General features: G+C 32.6%; 1 protein-coding gene across 1 annotated transcript in view; it reads left to right on the forward strand.

Moving 5' to 3' along the window:
* The first annotated feature begins 2,325 nt into the window (after window positions 1-2,325).
* LOC140445261 (inter-alpha-trypsin inhibitor heavy chain H3-like) overlaps window positions 2,326-17,163 on the forward strand; it is a 68,266-nt gene continuing 53,428 nt past the window's right edge. Inside the window, exons 1-4 of the mRNA XM_072537180.1 lie at window positions 2,326-2,536; window positions 9,532-9,774; window positions 10,215-10,418; window positions 11,830-12,096. Coding sequence (XP_072393281.1) covers window positions 2,396-2,536; window positions 9,532-9,774; window positions 10,215-10,418; window positions 11,830-12,096 — 855 coding nt within the window. The 5' untranslated portion in view covers window positions 2,326-2,395. The remainder of the gene's footprint in view (window positions 2,537-9,531; window positions 9,775-10,214; window positions 10,419-11,829; window positions 12,097-17,163) is intronic.

The raw sequence follows: 17,163 nt of genomic DNA on the forward strand, positions 1-17,163 counted from the left end.
TATACTTCTGGCGGCCGGCCCGCCATCAGTTCATGATTTGCCCGAGTGGCCCCTAGTCTTAATAAGTCGGTGCATCCCTGGTCTAAACATTTTCTTTATACACAAATAGACAGTTTTAAAAAAACAAACAACAAAAAAATACTACAATTGTTATAGCTACTCACAACAAAATTTCAAACTCAAAATTAAGACAATGCACAATGCACATCTATCTATAAACAAGCTAATTAAGATTTAAATGGGAATAAGCCACAATTAAAGGTTAAAGTTAGTTTATTGACGTTTCAATTTCCACTTCGGAAATCGTTCTCAAAATACAAACATTAGTTAATTAAACAAATTTTAAATAGGTAGGTAAAAAAGAAATAAAATAAAACTTTTCAGGTCTAGCGGTAACAGGTAAATTAAATGCTGAAATTACAAAAGCCCACATTAGGGTGCTGTCTTATAAAGATAACAATTACAGTAATTATGCCAATATTACATGTCTGTGATTATTGGCATAATTCATGTAATCAATTACCGAAATGGAGAATTATGTTACGGAAATGGAGAACTACATTTCCAAATAAAAAACCAAAAAACATGTGTTCAATAGTTTTCAAAAATCTATCGAATGGCGCCAAACACGACCTTAAATAGGGACCCTATTTTTAATTGCAGATTCTGATACTACAAAACATTCTTAAAAAGCTGTATTCAGCACCATAAAAGTTAGCTTGCAGACTTCTAATCTGTATGTTTTTCTGTGATTACAGCGCCATCTATCACGAATAAAAAAAAAGTCGGATAAAACTTGTTTACTTTTTCCTGTAGAATCCTAACCGGACATAAAATATATGGTTTTCTATTTAAGATTTCAAAGTTATCCCCGTCCCAACCCCCAGAAAGTGGTTTTCCGAGGTTGTGTTTAGCGCCATTCGAGAGATTTTGCAAAATATTAAAAAAGCATTTTTTGAATTTTCATTTGGAAATATATTTCTCGAGATATTAAACCATCAGAAACATCATGATTAGTTTCATGATAATATTCTGTAATTTTACTTTCATCTTGGCAGAACATAATATCAATTAATGTGGTTGCCGCTTGATATGCTTCAGCCATTGCAGAGAGTAACTGTGATATAACTTCACTATCGTGTACTTCACCTCCTGCACTTTTAAGACACCAAACAGTTTAACTGAATTTTATTAAAAACGTATTTAAAGAACCTATTCTGCATTTCAATGACCTTAGTTACTGTGTCAAAATTCCCTTCTTCTGGTAAGTATTTTGCAATATACCTGAAATCTCTTTTGCTAAGGTATTTAATTTAACCTTTTCCACTACACCGCCATGCAAATATTGTACAATTAGGTTCCGAGCGCTTTATAGACTCCCTCTCTCTCTCTCTCTTTCTCTCTCTCTCTATCTATCTCCCTTTCTCTCCAATGACGCTACAGCCCAAATCGAGCCTTGACCTCCTCTAAACTATGCCTTCATCCTTCCACCTTTTCCGTGGCCTTCCTTATGGTCTTGCTCCCTAGATTTTACTATCTAGAGCTCTTTTATGCAATTTTCCGGTCTCCATTCTCACTTCATGACCAACCCATCGAAGTCTCTGAAGTTTAACGAATTCTGAGATCGGTGCCTCTTTGAACAGTTGGTAGAGTTCATAGTTGTACATGGATCTCCATACTCCGTTTTTGTTAATATGTCCAAATATCTTTATTATGACTTTTCGTCCAAAGACTTTAGAAGACACAAAAAGCAAGCTGAAAGTCTTCGAATGTCTTCGACCTTTTTTTGGACACCAAACTGTTAGTTCATTATTACCACTATGGGTTCATAACCTTCGATATGAACCCATTTCAAGGTCCGTTGATAAATAGAATCTTTTTATTATAATAATAATGCCTGGTTTTAATATGAACTACTTGTTGACTCGTCGAAATAGTTGTCATTTATAACTGCCAACCCTTAACACTAAAAAGATTCAATATAGAATTGCACTAAACTACAACTAAACTGCATAAAGCCGTCTTCAAATTATATTTTCTCTGTGACAATTTTAATGTTCAGATAAAAAATTATCCTCGATAAATATTTTCAGCGTTTTCCCCATTTAATAAATCCATTAATAAATTTTCAATATTTAGGATAAACTCCGTCTTTTAGTGCAAGGTTCAACATTTTGTAAATTACTAAAACATGGGGAACCCCATTGTAAATAAATACCAGTATATACATATTGCCATTAAATGCAGAAATTTAAATTCAGTGATAAACTTTGACATCGGTTTTTCTTATCAAATAAATCGAAATAATTTTATCTTTGCAAAGCAAACCAAGATCATTTAAAGAGTAATTATTGTTATGAATCCACTTACTCTTTATGTCTTTTGATAAAAGTATATGATTACAATGTTAAGGTTGCAAAAAAGTCATTTTTGTATAGCAGTTTGTTTAATAATATTTATAGAAAAAGCTTTTGCACATTATGAGTATGTAGTATTTAGAGATGGCACAGGTTCAAGACCCCCAATTGTTAAAAGGGTAAGTTTCAATTTTTTTTTCTTGTCTATTTGTTTTAAAAGTCTAGTTTTCTGTAGTATTCTTTATATATCTTAGAATGTTTTAAGACTTCACTTCACTTCTCATACATCACTTCTGGTTTTTATTTTGAAATCTACTTAAATAATTTACCACATGGCAAATATTAAGTATAATACATATTATAATTATTACTATTTTACCTTGATTTGTCAAAATCTTAAGTTTTGGATCTATTAGAATAGGTGATGAATGACAGTTTTTTTATTTACAGTTTTTTATTTTTTTATTAACCTGCTTTAACCTAATACAGTTATTAGCGGATCGGTAACACTTAGCTTATTTATATTTTGCTGATGAAGTAAATTAAAGTCTTAATAAAAAATAGTAGGTTATCGATGGTGTTTTTTGAATTTAAATATCTTTAAGATTGTTTTGTAAATGTTATTTAATTCTGTGACGATTTAACTTTTCACACTTTTCCACAAGCACATATTTTACTGTAAGGGATGAACCGCACTCATCACAAATTGGGCGTTCTTCTTTTTTAAATACATGTTCATGGGAACACTGGGGATGTCCAAGTAGTAAATGGCTTGGATACCTAAGATGGTTGCCATGCTCCAATCTTATTTTTTATCTGCCGAAGCTTTGATGGTGTGGATTTCCATTTATCGTTTCATTTTTCAAACAGGTGCTTTATAAAGTAGCTTTTTAAATCCATACTTATAGATTGGGGAGATATGGGGTACTCTTATCGTTTATAGCTTCTTTGGTATTTAGATCTGCTGCTTCAGTACCTGCTATTGCAACATGTGATGGGACCCAGAGAAACTTAATGCTTGTATCTTCAGTATGCAATTTATTTAGTTTTTCCTTTATTATTAGCAAATAATAAAGAATCTGTCGTGATTTATATTTTGTTCATCTAATTGCATTTGCGTGCAGTATCGCTTGGTAAATTTAGAGTTTTCCTCTCAATATACTCGTAGTTGCATTATCTGGAATTTTCTTCTTTTTTTATGGAGACATGACTCTGTCTATCCTTCAATGTGCCACCAGTAAGTTGTTGTTTTATCATTTTCGTGATCTTCCAACTGATCGTCTTCCTATTCGGGAACCGTTTCTTGCCGTCTTTACTACTCTATTTGTTGTTATTCGGCTTACATTCAACTTTTCTATATCTTACCCAGTTCTTGATGTTCTACCTCTGCCCCATAGTGTGTCACAATCAATTTTTGTTGTGTTTTTATCTCTTGTGTTTCTAACATTCTCTTTTTCCTCTCTGTGTCGTGCCGCGTATGTCATTATTGGTCTGATGACTGTTTTGTAATTTCTTGCTTTCATTTCTTTCCCGATATTTTTATTTCTCCATGTTGTTTCATTCAGGCAGCCTGCGGCTATGTGTGTTCTATTTACTTGATCTTTCACTTCAGTTTCGAGCTTTCTGTAGCTAGATAATATTTATATTATTATAGATAATATTTATATTTAAACTCCATCACTTGTTCTATTATCTGACCTTCCAGCTCCAACTTACATCTTAGTAGTTGTTGTTATAACCATGCATTTTGTCTTTTTTGGGGAAATTAACATGTTAAAGTAGTTTATGGCCGTTATATTAAATTGGTGCAGCATACGTTGTATATCATCTTCACTTTGAGAGAGTAGTATTGCGTCGTCTCCATAGCAGATTATTTCAAGTTGTTTTTCTCCCATTTGTTATCCTTTTTTAGTTCTAATTTTTTTTTATTATTTTATCCATAATGAGGTTGAACAATAAAGGACTGAGGGAATCTCCCTGTCTTATCTTATTGCCAGCTTCAATAGGGTCGGTTAGTTCTTCTTCTACTTGTACTTTTATTGTGTTGTTTTGGTAGATATTTTCGATCGTTTTGATTATTCCTAGAGGTATCTCTCTGGCGTACAATAAGTGGATAATATCGTTCAATTTAACCTGGTCAAATGCCTTCTTAAGGTACACGAAACATAGATATGCCGGTTTGTTGTATTTTAATGATTTCTCTAGCACTTGCCTCATTATAAATATAGCGTCTGTGCTCGATCTTCTCGGCCTAAAACCATTTTGTTCTTCTGTTATAATTTCATTCAGTTTATTTGTTATTACTTTGTTTGTTAATTTTAGTGTTGTGTTTAATCAATTAATTGCGCTGTAATTTTGCGAGTCAGATTTGTCTTCCGTTTTGAAGAGAGGTATTAGAATGCTTGATCTCCATTCTTGAGGAAATCTCATTTGTTATATTATATTTTAGATTAGTTTTAATAGCTGTTTGGTCAGATCTGGTCCTCCGTACTTTAGGAGTTCGTTCGGTATTCTGTCCTCTTCTGACGGTTTTCTATTTTTTAATTTCCTTAATGCTTTCTTGAACTCTTCCTCCTCAATATTTATTTCTTCGTTTTCGTTACCTTTGATGTTAGTAGTTCGTTATCGTCACCTTTAGTAAATAGGGATAGAAAGTAGTCTACCCATGTTTCCTTCTGAATGTGTTTCGTTTTTATTAGTTCGTTCATCTCCTTTTTTGTCCTCTGATCATTTTCTTTTTGTGTTCCGTAGAACTCGTGTTCCATCTGTTTTGAGAAGCTTTTCCAGTGTTTTCTTTTTAATTGTCTAATTAAAGTAGTTTTATTTCTAATTCGTTTATAGTGGTTCTATGCCTGTTGTGTTTGCTGTGTTCTGTATTGTAAAAAGGCTTTCTTCTTTTCTTTACATTTTGTCTTCACTTCCTCTTTAAACCATGGTGTTTTCTCTTTTGATATGTTAGTGTTCGTTACTTTCCTCTCTCTAAGTAATTCTGTTGCTGCATTAATTATGTTATTTTTGAGTTTTTTTCAGCTTTCCTTGATGTTATCGTTTTCTAATATTTCATTCCCAGCGATCTTCTCTGATATTCTTATTCTTTATAAGTATTCTGTGGATTTCGTATTTAGTTCTTTGACTTTGATTTTTGTTTGTATTGGCGCCGCTCTCTTGGCGACGGGACAGTACAAGATGTGACGTGCGACGGTACCGCGATTTTTTTGCGCGACATGACTGGCGCTCTTTCCCGCGGGATCTGCCCCATCTCCCGCAAAAACTGCACTTTTATTATTATCTAAATGATTTATTATTATTATTATACATAAGCGAGGGCAGAGGAACTAAGTCCCTATTATGCCCAAAAACAAAGAAATTTCATTAATAACCTACTAGTAAAAAATCAAAAATTACAAATAAAAGAAATAAAATTACAATTTTTGTTTTAAAAGAAAAACAATATTTTAACTATAATGTAAAACGGTCAAGTCTGTTTTTGAACGAGTTGGTAGAGAGAGCAGAGACAATGTTATCGTTAAGGTTATTCCAGCACTCAAAAACTCTATTTGGTAAAAAGTTCTGCCTTGATCTTGTAGAAAAATTGTCTTTCTTCAGTTTGAACTGATGACCTCTGAGGCGTTCATCTTTATTAATGATAAACATTTCATAGAGATTTCCAAAATTGAATTTTAATATTTTAAAAGTTGTAATTAAGTCTCCACATTGTCGGCGAAGTTCAAAAGAAGTTAGGTTAGCCATACTAAGTCTTTCTGCATAAGAAGGTCTTCTCGGTACCAAAGAAATTCGGGTGGCTTTTCTTTGGACGTTTTCCTACATAGTCTTGTCTCGAACCAAATCAGGATACCACGTTGGTCCAGCGTATTCAAGTATGGGTCTTACGTACAGAGTGTAAAGTTTACAGAATGAATTGAAACTCTCGAAAAACACCTCCGAATCAGATACAGTCTGGAGTTCGCACGTTTACAAATAGAGGTAATATGGTCGGACCAAGTTAGGCTGCTGTTTATGATAACACCAAGATCGTTATACGAAAACACAGAATCTAATGGCTGCCCGTTAACAAAGTACGGCACAAGTGGGTTATTTTTTTATATATTTGTTAATTATAAAGTTTACAAGTATCTGCATTATATTTGCAACGTAAAAATATTTATAGAAATTAAAATCTTTTCTGTTTTAATAATTCATATTGATGAAACATAATTAATACATTTAGAATAACAGAAAATTTTAAAATATTATCAACAATTCTTTTTGTTTTATTGGGATACACGCCTGGTATACAAATTTTTTTTTGAATAAGGTCCTCCTAATAAACCGCCACTCGACATTACGGCAATACCACCAAATGATGATACCTTTGAATCTAACCGTGAACGTGAGACATAAAAAAAGCTTTTTTTTCCTTACTTTCTTTTGGGTCAGTAATTTAAAATTAATACCATTCAGAATCCAAGGAGCAGAATGGGATTTACTAAAACCGATAAAAGGTTTCTTAAAAAACTGCAAAAAAGTTACAGACTCACTAGTATGTCACGATTCCCAGTGTGGACATGTACTTCTTTTTCTTTTTAAGTTACATCTATCGAAGGTTGGAAATCATCATGGCTATGCGGACCCTGTTGACTGCCGCTCTAAATAGTTCTGCACTACTGCATTCAAACCATTCCCTCAAGTTCTTAAATCACGATATTCTTCGTCTTCCCACATTTCACTTTCCTCGAATTTTGCCTTGCATAATAAGCTGCGATAATGAATATCTTTGCCCACTCATAACATGGCCCAAGTACTCAAGTTTTCTTCTTTTGATAGTCAATATTATTTTAGCTTCATTTCCTATTCTTCTAATAACTTCTGCGTTTCACATTCTTTCTTCATGTGCATAGATTTATTATTCGACTACCTCGAAAAAAAAAAAATATTGGAAATTAATACTGACCAAAGCAATGGCCAGGAATGCAATTTGAAAAACACTTTTATAGCGGAAAAGAATAAGATTATCAAATACTATTTTGCCACAATTTGAAAGCTCAAGATTTGTCGGAATGGGCCGTTCCTTAAAATAAAAGACAGAGGAAAAAAGAGCCTCGACCTGGAAGCATCAAGGAAGTTAAATCTTCTTCTGGATCCTCAAAGTTCGCTTGCTGGACGTGACGTCCAGAGGGACACGGGACGTGACGCGGGACGGGACAGTGAAAATTGCTGCATGATATGATAGATAAAAAAGTGCAGAACGCGGGACGGGATAAGATATGGATAAGTTTAAAATGTTGTTTATTGGAATTATTTTACTTGTACATATGGTAGAAGTGTCTTCTTCTTAAAGTACCCTCTCCTCAATGGAGGTTGGCTACTACAATTTTAAAATCTTCTCTATCTTCAGCTGTTCTTATTAGCTGTTCAAAATTTAGCCCTGTCCATTGTCGGATGTTTCTGAGCCACGATGGGCCTAGAAGTGTAATTAAGAGTTAATAGCTGTCTACAAAGCTTTAGTGTAGGTTAACCTATTTCAATTTGTGCCCCGCCCAGTTTCATTTCAATGTTGTAATTCTTTGAACTGCGTCAGTAACACCAGTTTTTTCCGAATTACTGTATTTACTACTCTGTCTCTGAGGGATATATTCAGCATTGACCTCTCCATCGCTCTCTGTGTCACTTGTATTTTATTGATTACTTTTCTGGTAAGGGTCAATGTTTCTGATCCATACGTTAGAACTGGGCGTACACATTGATCAAAGACCTTCCTTTTCAAACACATGGGAATATCTGATCTAAAGACTTCTCTCAGTTTTCCGTAAGCCTCCCATGCCAGTCCTATTCTCCTGTTTAGCTCCGTTGAATGAAAACCAATTATAGAGGATAAAAACTTTATTCCATACTACCAGTTTGGCTTCAGAGAAAGGCACTCGATCATAGATCAAATTCGCAGAATAACGGATATAATTGAAAAAACATTAGAAGAGGGAAAAGTCTGCTCCACTGTCTTTGATGTGGCGCAGGCTTTTAATAAGATATGGCACAAGAGGCTTATATGCGAATTAAGTAATCTTCTACCCAAACAATATACACAGTTGTTGCAATCATACATATCTAATTATGTTTTTAGAGTCAAACATGAAGAAGCATATTCCGAATAAAATGATATTAATCCAGGAGTACCACAGGGCAGTGCGTTGGGCACTGACCTATATCTGCTTTATACCAGTGATATTTCCGAATTAACACACAAAACTCTAATTACCTTCGCAAACGATACTGCTCTCTTAACCACGGCAAAGATCACAACGAAGCGACTAGAAATCTACAAACTTCCATTAATTAAATTATGAATGGATTAAACTATAGCGAATTAAGTTGTCTGAAACTAAGTTCGTTCATATCAAATTTATAAATAAAAATAAATTATGTGTTATATGTGTGGCAAACACACAAATATTTGGATATAACTTTAGTCGCAAGGCTACGCTGGAAGGCTATCGTAAAGAAGAAACGAGAAGAGCTCGGCATAAGGTACAAAAAAATGTGTTGGTTATTGGGAAGACATTCCACGATATCAATCTGCAATAAAATTCTTCTGTGCAAACAAATTCGTAAGCCCGCATGGACATATAACATCTAGTTGTGGGGTTGTACCAAAAAAAGCAATATAGAAATCCAGCATTTTCAGAATAAAGTGCTGAGGAACATCGTTAATGTCCCTTGGTAATTTAGATACAGTAACCTCCATAAGGGTTTAAAGATAGACACTGTTAATCAGACCGTCGAGAGATTTGCCAGAAGTTACGAAAAACGACTTCTCAATCACAGTAACCCCGAGGCCATCCAGTTTCTCGACAATGTGAATTTGGTCACAAGACTCAAGGGGAAAAGCCTTTTAAGTTATTGAAGTGATAGTATAAAGCAAAGTATAGTACGGCAGTGATACACATCAAAATGTGTGTAATTAAGTTATTAGAGACTAAAGATCGCTAATTTAAGACTTTAGAGTTGATCTTTACTTTAAGTTTTTTTGTTGATAATTTAAGTTAGACAAAAATTAATTATTGATCTTTACATATCCGATTGCAGTTAGAATACAATCTACCACGTTAAGATATTTTATTAAAAAGAACTGAAATATTAAACACACTATTCCTTATACCTTAATTTATTTTATTTTTAGAACACCGTATCTGATCTTCCGAGAATTAAAGAATTTTTGGTCACCACAAATGTATCAAACCATTTTGCAGTAACTAGTGTTATAAGTAATGTGGAAAACTCAGATAGAAATGCAAAGCAAACAGCTTTTTCCGTAGTTCTACCAGATAGAGCTTTTATTTCAAGTTTTTCTATGGAAATCGATGGAAAACAATACAAGGCCTTCGTGAAAGAAAAGGAGATAGCTAAAAAAATTTATGACCAGGTATGATATTCTTAGAAATTTTGTTTTTTTGTTAAGTTACAAAAAAAAAATAATAATATACACTAAATTTCACAGTCATCAATTTCATCTTCTTATATTTCAAGTCACTGGTGAATGAAAAGCATTAAGGACAAATATTAGGTGCGCTGCGAAACCTATTCTTAAAGAAATCAAACTGCTGAAAATCTTAACGAAAAACCTACTATTATAAGACAAATAGATTTATTAAACTTTCAATAAACACGACACAACAAAAAACCCCAAAAATTAATTTCTTTTGCCAGATATTTGACATGTGTATTGCCGTGTATTTCATTTCCAAATATCTTGATAATTAATTTCTACAATTATTCTATCTACTAGCTTGTTGAATAGTATAATATTTCTGTTTTACTTTATATTATTTTTATACTAAACGTATATAACTAAGTTGTTCTTAGTCTGTAGCTTCAGGACACAGTGCTGGACATGTCGCTGTGAGCACAAAAAATTCGAACAGGTTCACCATAACAGTAAACGTAGAACCGCTAAGCAAGATCCTCTTTAAATTAGAATATGAAGAGCTATTACAAAGAGAAAATGGGCAGTACCAAATCATTAGCAATATTCAACCTGGACAAATGGTTAAAAAACTAAAGGTCATGGTAAGTATGATATATATATATATATATATATATATATATATATATATATATATATATATAATTATAGTTTTGAGTTTCTTGAACCGTACTATATTTAATATAAAATTAGTTTTTCTTGGGTTTAGGTTCAATACATTATATTACATGTGGAACTAGATTTTATTTTCCATAGAAATCAACGTTTCGGTAGGAAAATCTTTCCTTTGTCAAGATTCTAAAATGTACAAGATTAAGAACAAACAGTTATTGTAAAATATGTATATATATATATATATATATATATATATATATATATATATATATATATATATATATATATATAATATATAACTTACCAAAACGTAAAACGGGACACTAACATTAATGAAGTGACAAATAAAAGTTGATATCTGATATCTCATGGTTTACTGTCATTAGTGTATAATTATTTTTATATGGGCGTATCATTGATGTTTTCAAAAAAGGTAAATTGGAGATATGTTATGACTTTAAGAGCTTTTTATGGTGTTATATTTATTATTATTTAAATCAGATTGAAATATATTTTATTTAGGTTTTGTGTATCTTTCTCATTTATTGCGTTGGAATTTCTTTTTATTTTTATTGATTCGTGTATCTCCCTCTTCTTTTTGTTTTGTTCGGTTTTTAAAATTTTGATGTTTTCGAAGTCAAATTTATGCTTCTTCTCATTTTCATGTTTTGTGAGCGCAGTGACATTGTTCTTGTCATATTTGTGAGAACGAATTCTGGATTGAAGCAGTTGACTGGAAGGCGTAAAATATTGTGGCTACGTAATCTCCGTGAGTAGTTTGAATGCAGTTCAATTGAACTATTTAGGCGCGTAACGAACAAAATTATAACTGCCAGAATTATTTCCAATCTCCGATAGGAGCGGAACTTGAAGAAGAAGATGGAAATGTTCTAAACCAATATTTAGTATTTTTATAAAAATAAATGTGGGTACGTAATATTGACATTTTAGTTTTTTTGTATTAAAGTAAAGTAATTTTATGTTCAGTGAGGCGTTTAGTTATTGCTTAATCCCTTAGGGTTTGCTTTTTCGCATTTTATGTGTTGTATTTGAGGGTTGTCGGGGTGATCATATTAAAGTCGAGTGAAAGATCAGATAAGAAGGTATCAATTATTACGTTTTTTCTACATTGACCAACCCTGTATTCAGACCTTTGCTATAAAATTTGTGCTATCATGTACTATATTTACTTAATTATACCTAGATGTTATATCACTTATTACATAATAATTATAGACGTTATGTCTCAAATAAAAAGAAAACGTAAGAGTTATTAACTCATTAATTTTACAATAATTTCTGACAACCAGTAGCGCTACAACTAAAGTTGTCTTTATATATTGTCTTCTGTTAAATTCGAGTTTGTTTGTATCGTTTTAGATAATAATCAGGGAAAATCAACCTTTAGCTTTCGTGAACACACCTTATCTTCAAGCAGGTAGTTCATCAATGGACCTGGCACAAACAAAGATAGATCCTGACGCACGTGTCTATAAGAAAAATAATTCAGCTTTGATAATCTTTGAACCCGATATTGAAAGACAAGTGGAATTTGCATGCAATGGACTTGGAAATACAGAATATGATGGGTTTGCTGGACAGTTTATTGTTAATTATGATGTTAATAGGACAAATGAAGGTGGGGAAGTAAGTATTGAAAAAAAAAGTTAAACATTTTACGGACTAAAACAGTTTTTTTTATCTAAAAAAAAGTATATTATACTATAATTCCACTTTTTGGAAGAGTGATTCATAGTTTGAAGGCGGAGAAGTGGGGAAAGACGTATGAAAATCCAGTGGCGTACACTCACTTTTATTTCAACGTTAATTATATTATATTGTTTAAATATTATTGTTCGAAATAGGCCACAATATATTCATCTGCAGGTTTTTACTGAAGTTTCCATCTCTATATCCAAAGACCGTTTTCAAAGATATAAATTATAGTTATATTTATTTTTATTTGTTTATTACATATTATATATTTATATAATTCTATATTATTTATTTTCTTTTTTTTTTTAACTTTAAAGACGGTCTCTGAAATAGAGATCGAAACGTCAATTAATTAAACATGTAAGTAGATGTATTGTGGCTTATTTCCAACATTCCCCCTAAAAATACGGAATGCCACAAACGAAAAGCTATAGAAAAGTAAATATATCTATCATTTGTATATTTGAAAACGATCTCTTTATATAGAGATCGAAACGTCAGTAAATTAAACATTTGAATAAATATATTGTTACTTATTTCCAACATTATTTCTAAAAATTCAGAACGGCAAGCAAAAAGCCACAGAAAAATAAATATTACTATCATTTGTATATTTGAAAACGATCTCTTTATATAGAGATCGAAACGACAGTAAATTAAACATTTGAATAAATATATTGTTACTTATTCCCAACATTATTTCTAAATATACATAACGGCAAGCAAAAAGCCATAGAAAAATAAATATTACTATCATTTGTATATTTGAAAACGATCTCTTTATATAGAGATCGAAACGTCAGTAAATTAAACATTTGAATAAATATATTGTTACTTATTCCCAACAATATTTCTAAATATACAGAACGGCAAGTAAAAAGCCATAGAAAAATAAATATTACTATCATTTGTATATTTGAAAACGATCTCTTTATATAGAGGTCGAAACGTCAGTAAATTAAACCTATGAATAAATATTTTGTGGCTTATTCCCTACAGTCTCCTAAAAATACAGAATTCCATAAACAAAAAGCTATAAAAAACAAGTTATTTTGCAGAAAGCTTACTGATGCCACCCGGCTGTCGCGGAAGTTACGCTAAAACGTCTTTTGACGTGACCCGTCCTTAAAGAGTTACACAATGAATTTTTTTTTAAAACAAATTTTAAGACAGTTTCCACACCACCGCAGAGGTATGTCTTGTGTCGCGCTACTTTTTTTAAATGGGTGTTAGCCAAGAGCCATATTGTCCCATTAAATAGTATAAAACAAAACAAAATAAAATCCTATAAAACAAAATAAAATTCTATAAAAACAAAATAAAAATAATTTTTGATGTAACAAAACATTGTACTATTCTATTTAAACACAAACACTTACTATGTTCTTCTCGTTTTTTTTTTGTTTTTGGTTTTTTTATGCTGATGTTCTTACTAAACTATTAGAACATATTATTCGCTGTCTAAATCTGAAGATGCAGTGCTGCTATCGCTGTCATTATCTTCACCTGGTGTAATTATAATTGGCTCTAGTAAAACTTCGACATGAATGTCAAGTTCCCACATGTTTCCCAGGCTTCTCTCTTCTCTTTTTGAAGAGGACTGGTTGTGTTTTTCCGGAGTTAATGGATGTTTTTTATTGGATGGTCCATTCGTTTATGTTGTCCATTGCTGTTTGTAGGTGACGACTGCTATATCTATGTTCCTATGTTTAACCGCAATCGATGTGTCTGTCGTCTGCATAAAGACTAAGTAGTATTTTAGTCGTTCTAGAAACATCGTCAGTGTTTATTGTATACAGCAGGGGTGACAAGACCATTCTTTATGGTACTCTAGCATCTCGAGTTCTGAGTTCAGAGAGGACTTGTCCTATTCGAACTCTGAAGTTTCAGTTGCCCAAGTATAAAGAGATCTGTCTGGTCATGGCTCCACAGTATCCATAGCTTCTCATTTTGTATGTCAATCCTTTATGTTAGACCCTGTCGAAGGCATTGCTTACATGCAGGAAGGCTGCTCCTTTGTGCTGCTTATAGTAATATTTTGCTTGTAGCTCGCTTAAATGATTTGCTCTAAATACTGAACTGAAAGCCACACACTTAAAACATTTTTGAAAATAATACACAGCAGAATTGTTAAAATTCTTGAATATGATATTAGTGACACACAATTTGGCTTTAAAAATTGTATGGGCTTTAAAGATATGCTTTGTTTGGCTTGAATATGCTGAGCCAGAGATGCATGGACGTGAATCAGGATATGCACCTATGTTTTGTAAATTTTGAAAAGGTATTTGATAAGGTTCAACATAAAAAGCTTGTAGATATATTAAAAACAAAAATATCGACAGTCGTGATATAAAAATTATATTTAATCTATATTGGAATCAAACTGCCAAGGTAAGAGTTGACAACCAGAACACCTGAAATATTAAAATACAGATACGAGTCCGCCAGAGTTGCGTGCTGTTATCACTACTCTTCAATGTCTACAGTGAAGCGGTATTTAAAGAAGCGCTTTCAGATTTCAATAAAGTTATATCTACTAATGCAGAAGTTTTGAATAACTTTTGTTTTTCAGACGATACAGTAATAATGACGAATAACAACAATGATTTACAGAACGTAATGCAACGACTTAATGAATGCTGTCATGAATACGGACTGAGGAAAAATTTAAAAAAAAACTAAATGCATGATCACGACTAAATCAGCAGATTCAAAAATAAATTCCACTTGGAATATACTGTAATTAAGTAAGATACTGTTGAAGATACTGTAATGTTGAAGATACTGTAATTAAGAATGTGGACACCTTCAAATACTTAGGACCATGGATAACATCAAATTTACACCAAACCAAAGAAATTAAGACCCGTATTGAAATAGTACGTGCATCATTCGTTAAACTTTAAAAGTTTCTTTTTTGTAGGGATATAAGGTTAGGACTACGCCTAAGTATGCTTCGATGTTACGTATTCACTACTCTTTTTTATGACTTGGAAGCATAGACATTAAAACAAGTGCATCTGAATAAGTTGGCAGCCTTTGAATTTTGGTGTTAAGTGGGTTATATTGACTATAACAAGAGGAAAACTTAAGTACTAAGGCCATGTAGGAAGTAGGATGTAGAGTCTTCGTGGCAAGACGAAGAATGTCGTGGCTGAACTTGAGGGAATGGTTTAAATGAGGTAGTGCAGAACGTTGGAGGCGTTTAGCATATTTAAACAATAATATTTATTTAATTATAACAATACAAAATCATACCATAGCAAATGTTGAACATTATGTATATCTAGGTCATGTCATCAAACTTGGAAAACCAAATCAAGATGCTGAAATTAAAAGAAGAACACAACTGGACTGAGGCGCTTTCGACAAACTAGCATACATCTTGAAAAACACCTCCAAGGTGTATAACACATGCATACTATCAGTTTGTACCTACGGCTTGGAGACAGTAGGTCTTACCAAAAAATCTGCTAAATAATTAGAAACAACGCAAAGAGTAATGAAACGAATCATGTTTGAGAGACAAGATTATAAACACCGAGATAAGACGTAGAACGAAGAAAAGGGATATTGTGGAAGAAATTACAAAAATGAAATGGCGCTGGGCAGGTTACGTAGCCCGATACAATGACACAGGTGGACACGGAGAATTCTAGAATGGAGACCAAGGACGACAACAAGAAGCATGGGAAGATCTTAAAAAAAGGGGAGATGACATAAGAGTAGTGGCAGGCAAACAATGGATTAGATTGGCGCAAGATAAAGAAAGATGAAAGCAATTGGGAGAGACCTACATTCAGGAGTGGATGGAAAACGGTTGACAAAGAAAGATAAGAGAGTGCATAACTATTTAGAGTGGCAGTCAACAGGGTCCGCATAGCTATGATGATATCCAACCTTTGATAGAAAATGGAACTTAAAGAAGAAGAAGGTGTCCTTTGCTGGCTTTGGTACCATGATAATGTGGTCTGTCTTTTATCGGTTTGGGAAGAGCCTGTATCTAAGAAACGCATTTGTTAGGTTTGTTGCAAATACTATCGCTTTCGCCGGTAGATCCTTCAGAGCTCTGTTTGAAATTTTATATAAACAAAGTGCTTTTCTTAGTGAACTGTTTTTAATTAAATTGATATAACCTATTGTTTTTAATTAGTTTATTTATTTCCTGTAGAGATATTTGAATAATAATAATCTCGTTTGGTTTTTCAGGAATTTCTTGTTGTTTTTCAACTTCTTCGATGAAATCTACATCCTTGTCTGGGTGATAATTGACACTCCCGAGAGTCCTCTTTATCACCTCGGCTTTTATCTCGATAGAGTAGACAATTCCATTCTCTCATGTCCGTTATTTTCGGGTTTATTTTTTTTTAACCTTCCCATATGTATGTCTATTTTTTCTTCAGTAGTGCTATTCTTGAGTGCTTCTTGTACGATGTTTTCGAACTCTAGGACTCTTTTCTCTATTTTTTGTGGATTGTTTATCACTGGAGCATTTGTCCTAATAAATGTTCGCTGCCTAATTTATATACTTCAGGGAGGACGTTGTCAATACCTGGAGCTGTGTTATTCCTTTGTGCTTATACTGATTGCTTTACTTCTTATATCATCAGGGGTTTTATATTTTTGGTGTCTTCCTTAATGTGCTGTATTTCTATATTCTCTTCATTTTCTTTCATTGCCAAAAAAGTTTGAAAATAGGTTTTTCGGACTGATTTTATTTCTCTTATATCACTGGTGATCTGCCATTCTTGATTTCTGCGTAGATTTCTGCATAGATATAGCATAGATAACGTACTAGGTAGGTTAACTAGTGAAAATTGCAGATTATTATGAAAATCATCCTCCTATTTCTATAGATGTTTATAGAACTTTAAAAACCATATCAAATCAGGCAGTAAGTAAATATAAAAATTTTATTCAAAAGATGTCCAGTAGCCCTCCTTTACCAGTCGTTACTCTATAATAGCATTTAGTTATTTAATTTCACTACTGCTT

This window comes from Diabrotica undecimpunctata, chromosome 7 (genome assembly GCF_040954645.1).
Source record: "Diabrotica undecimpunctata isolate CICGRU chromosome 7, icDiaUnde3, whole genome shotgun sequence".
Lineage (NCBI taxonomy): Eukaryota > Metazoa > Arthropoda > Insecta > Coleoptera > Chrysomelidae > Diabrotica > Diabrotica undecimpunctata.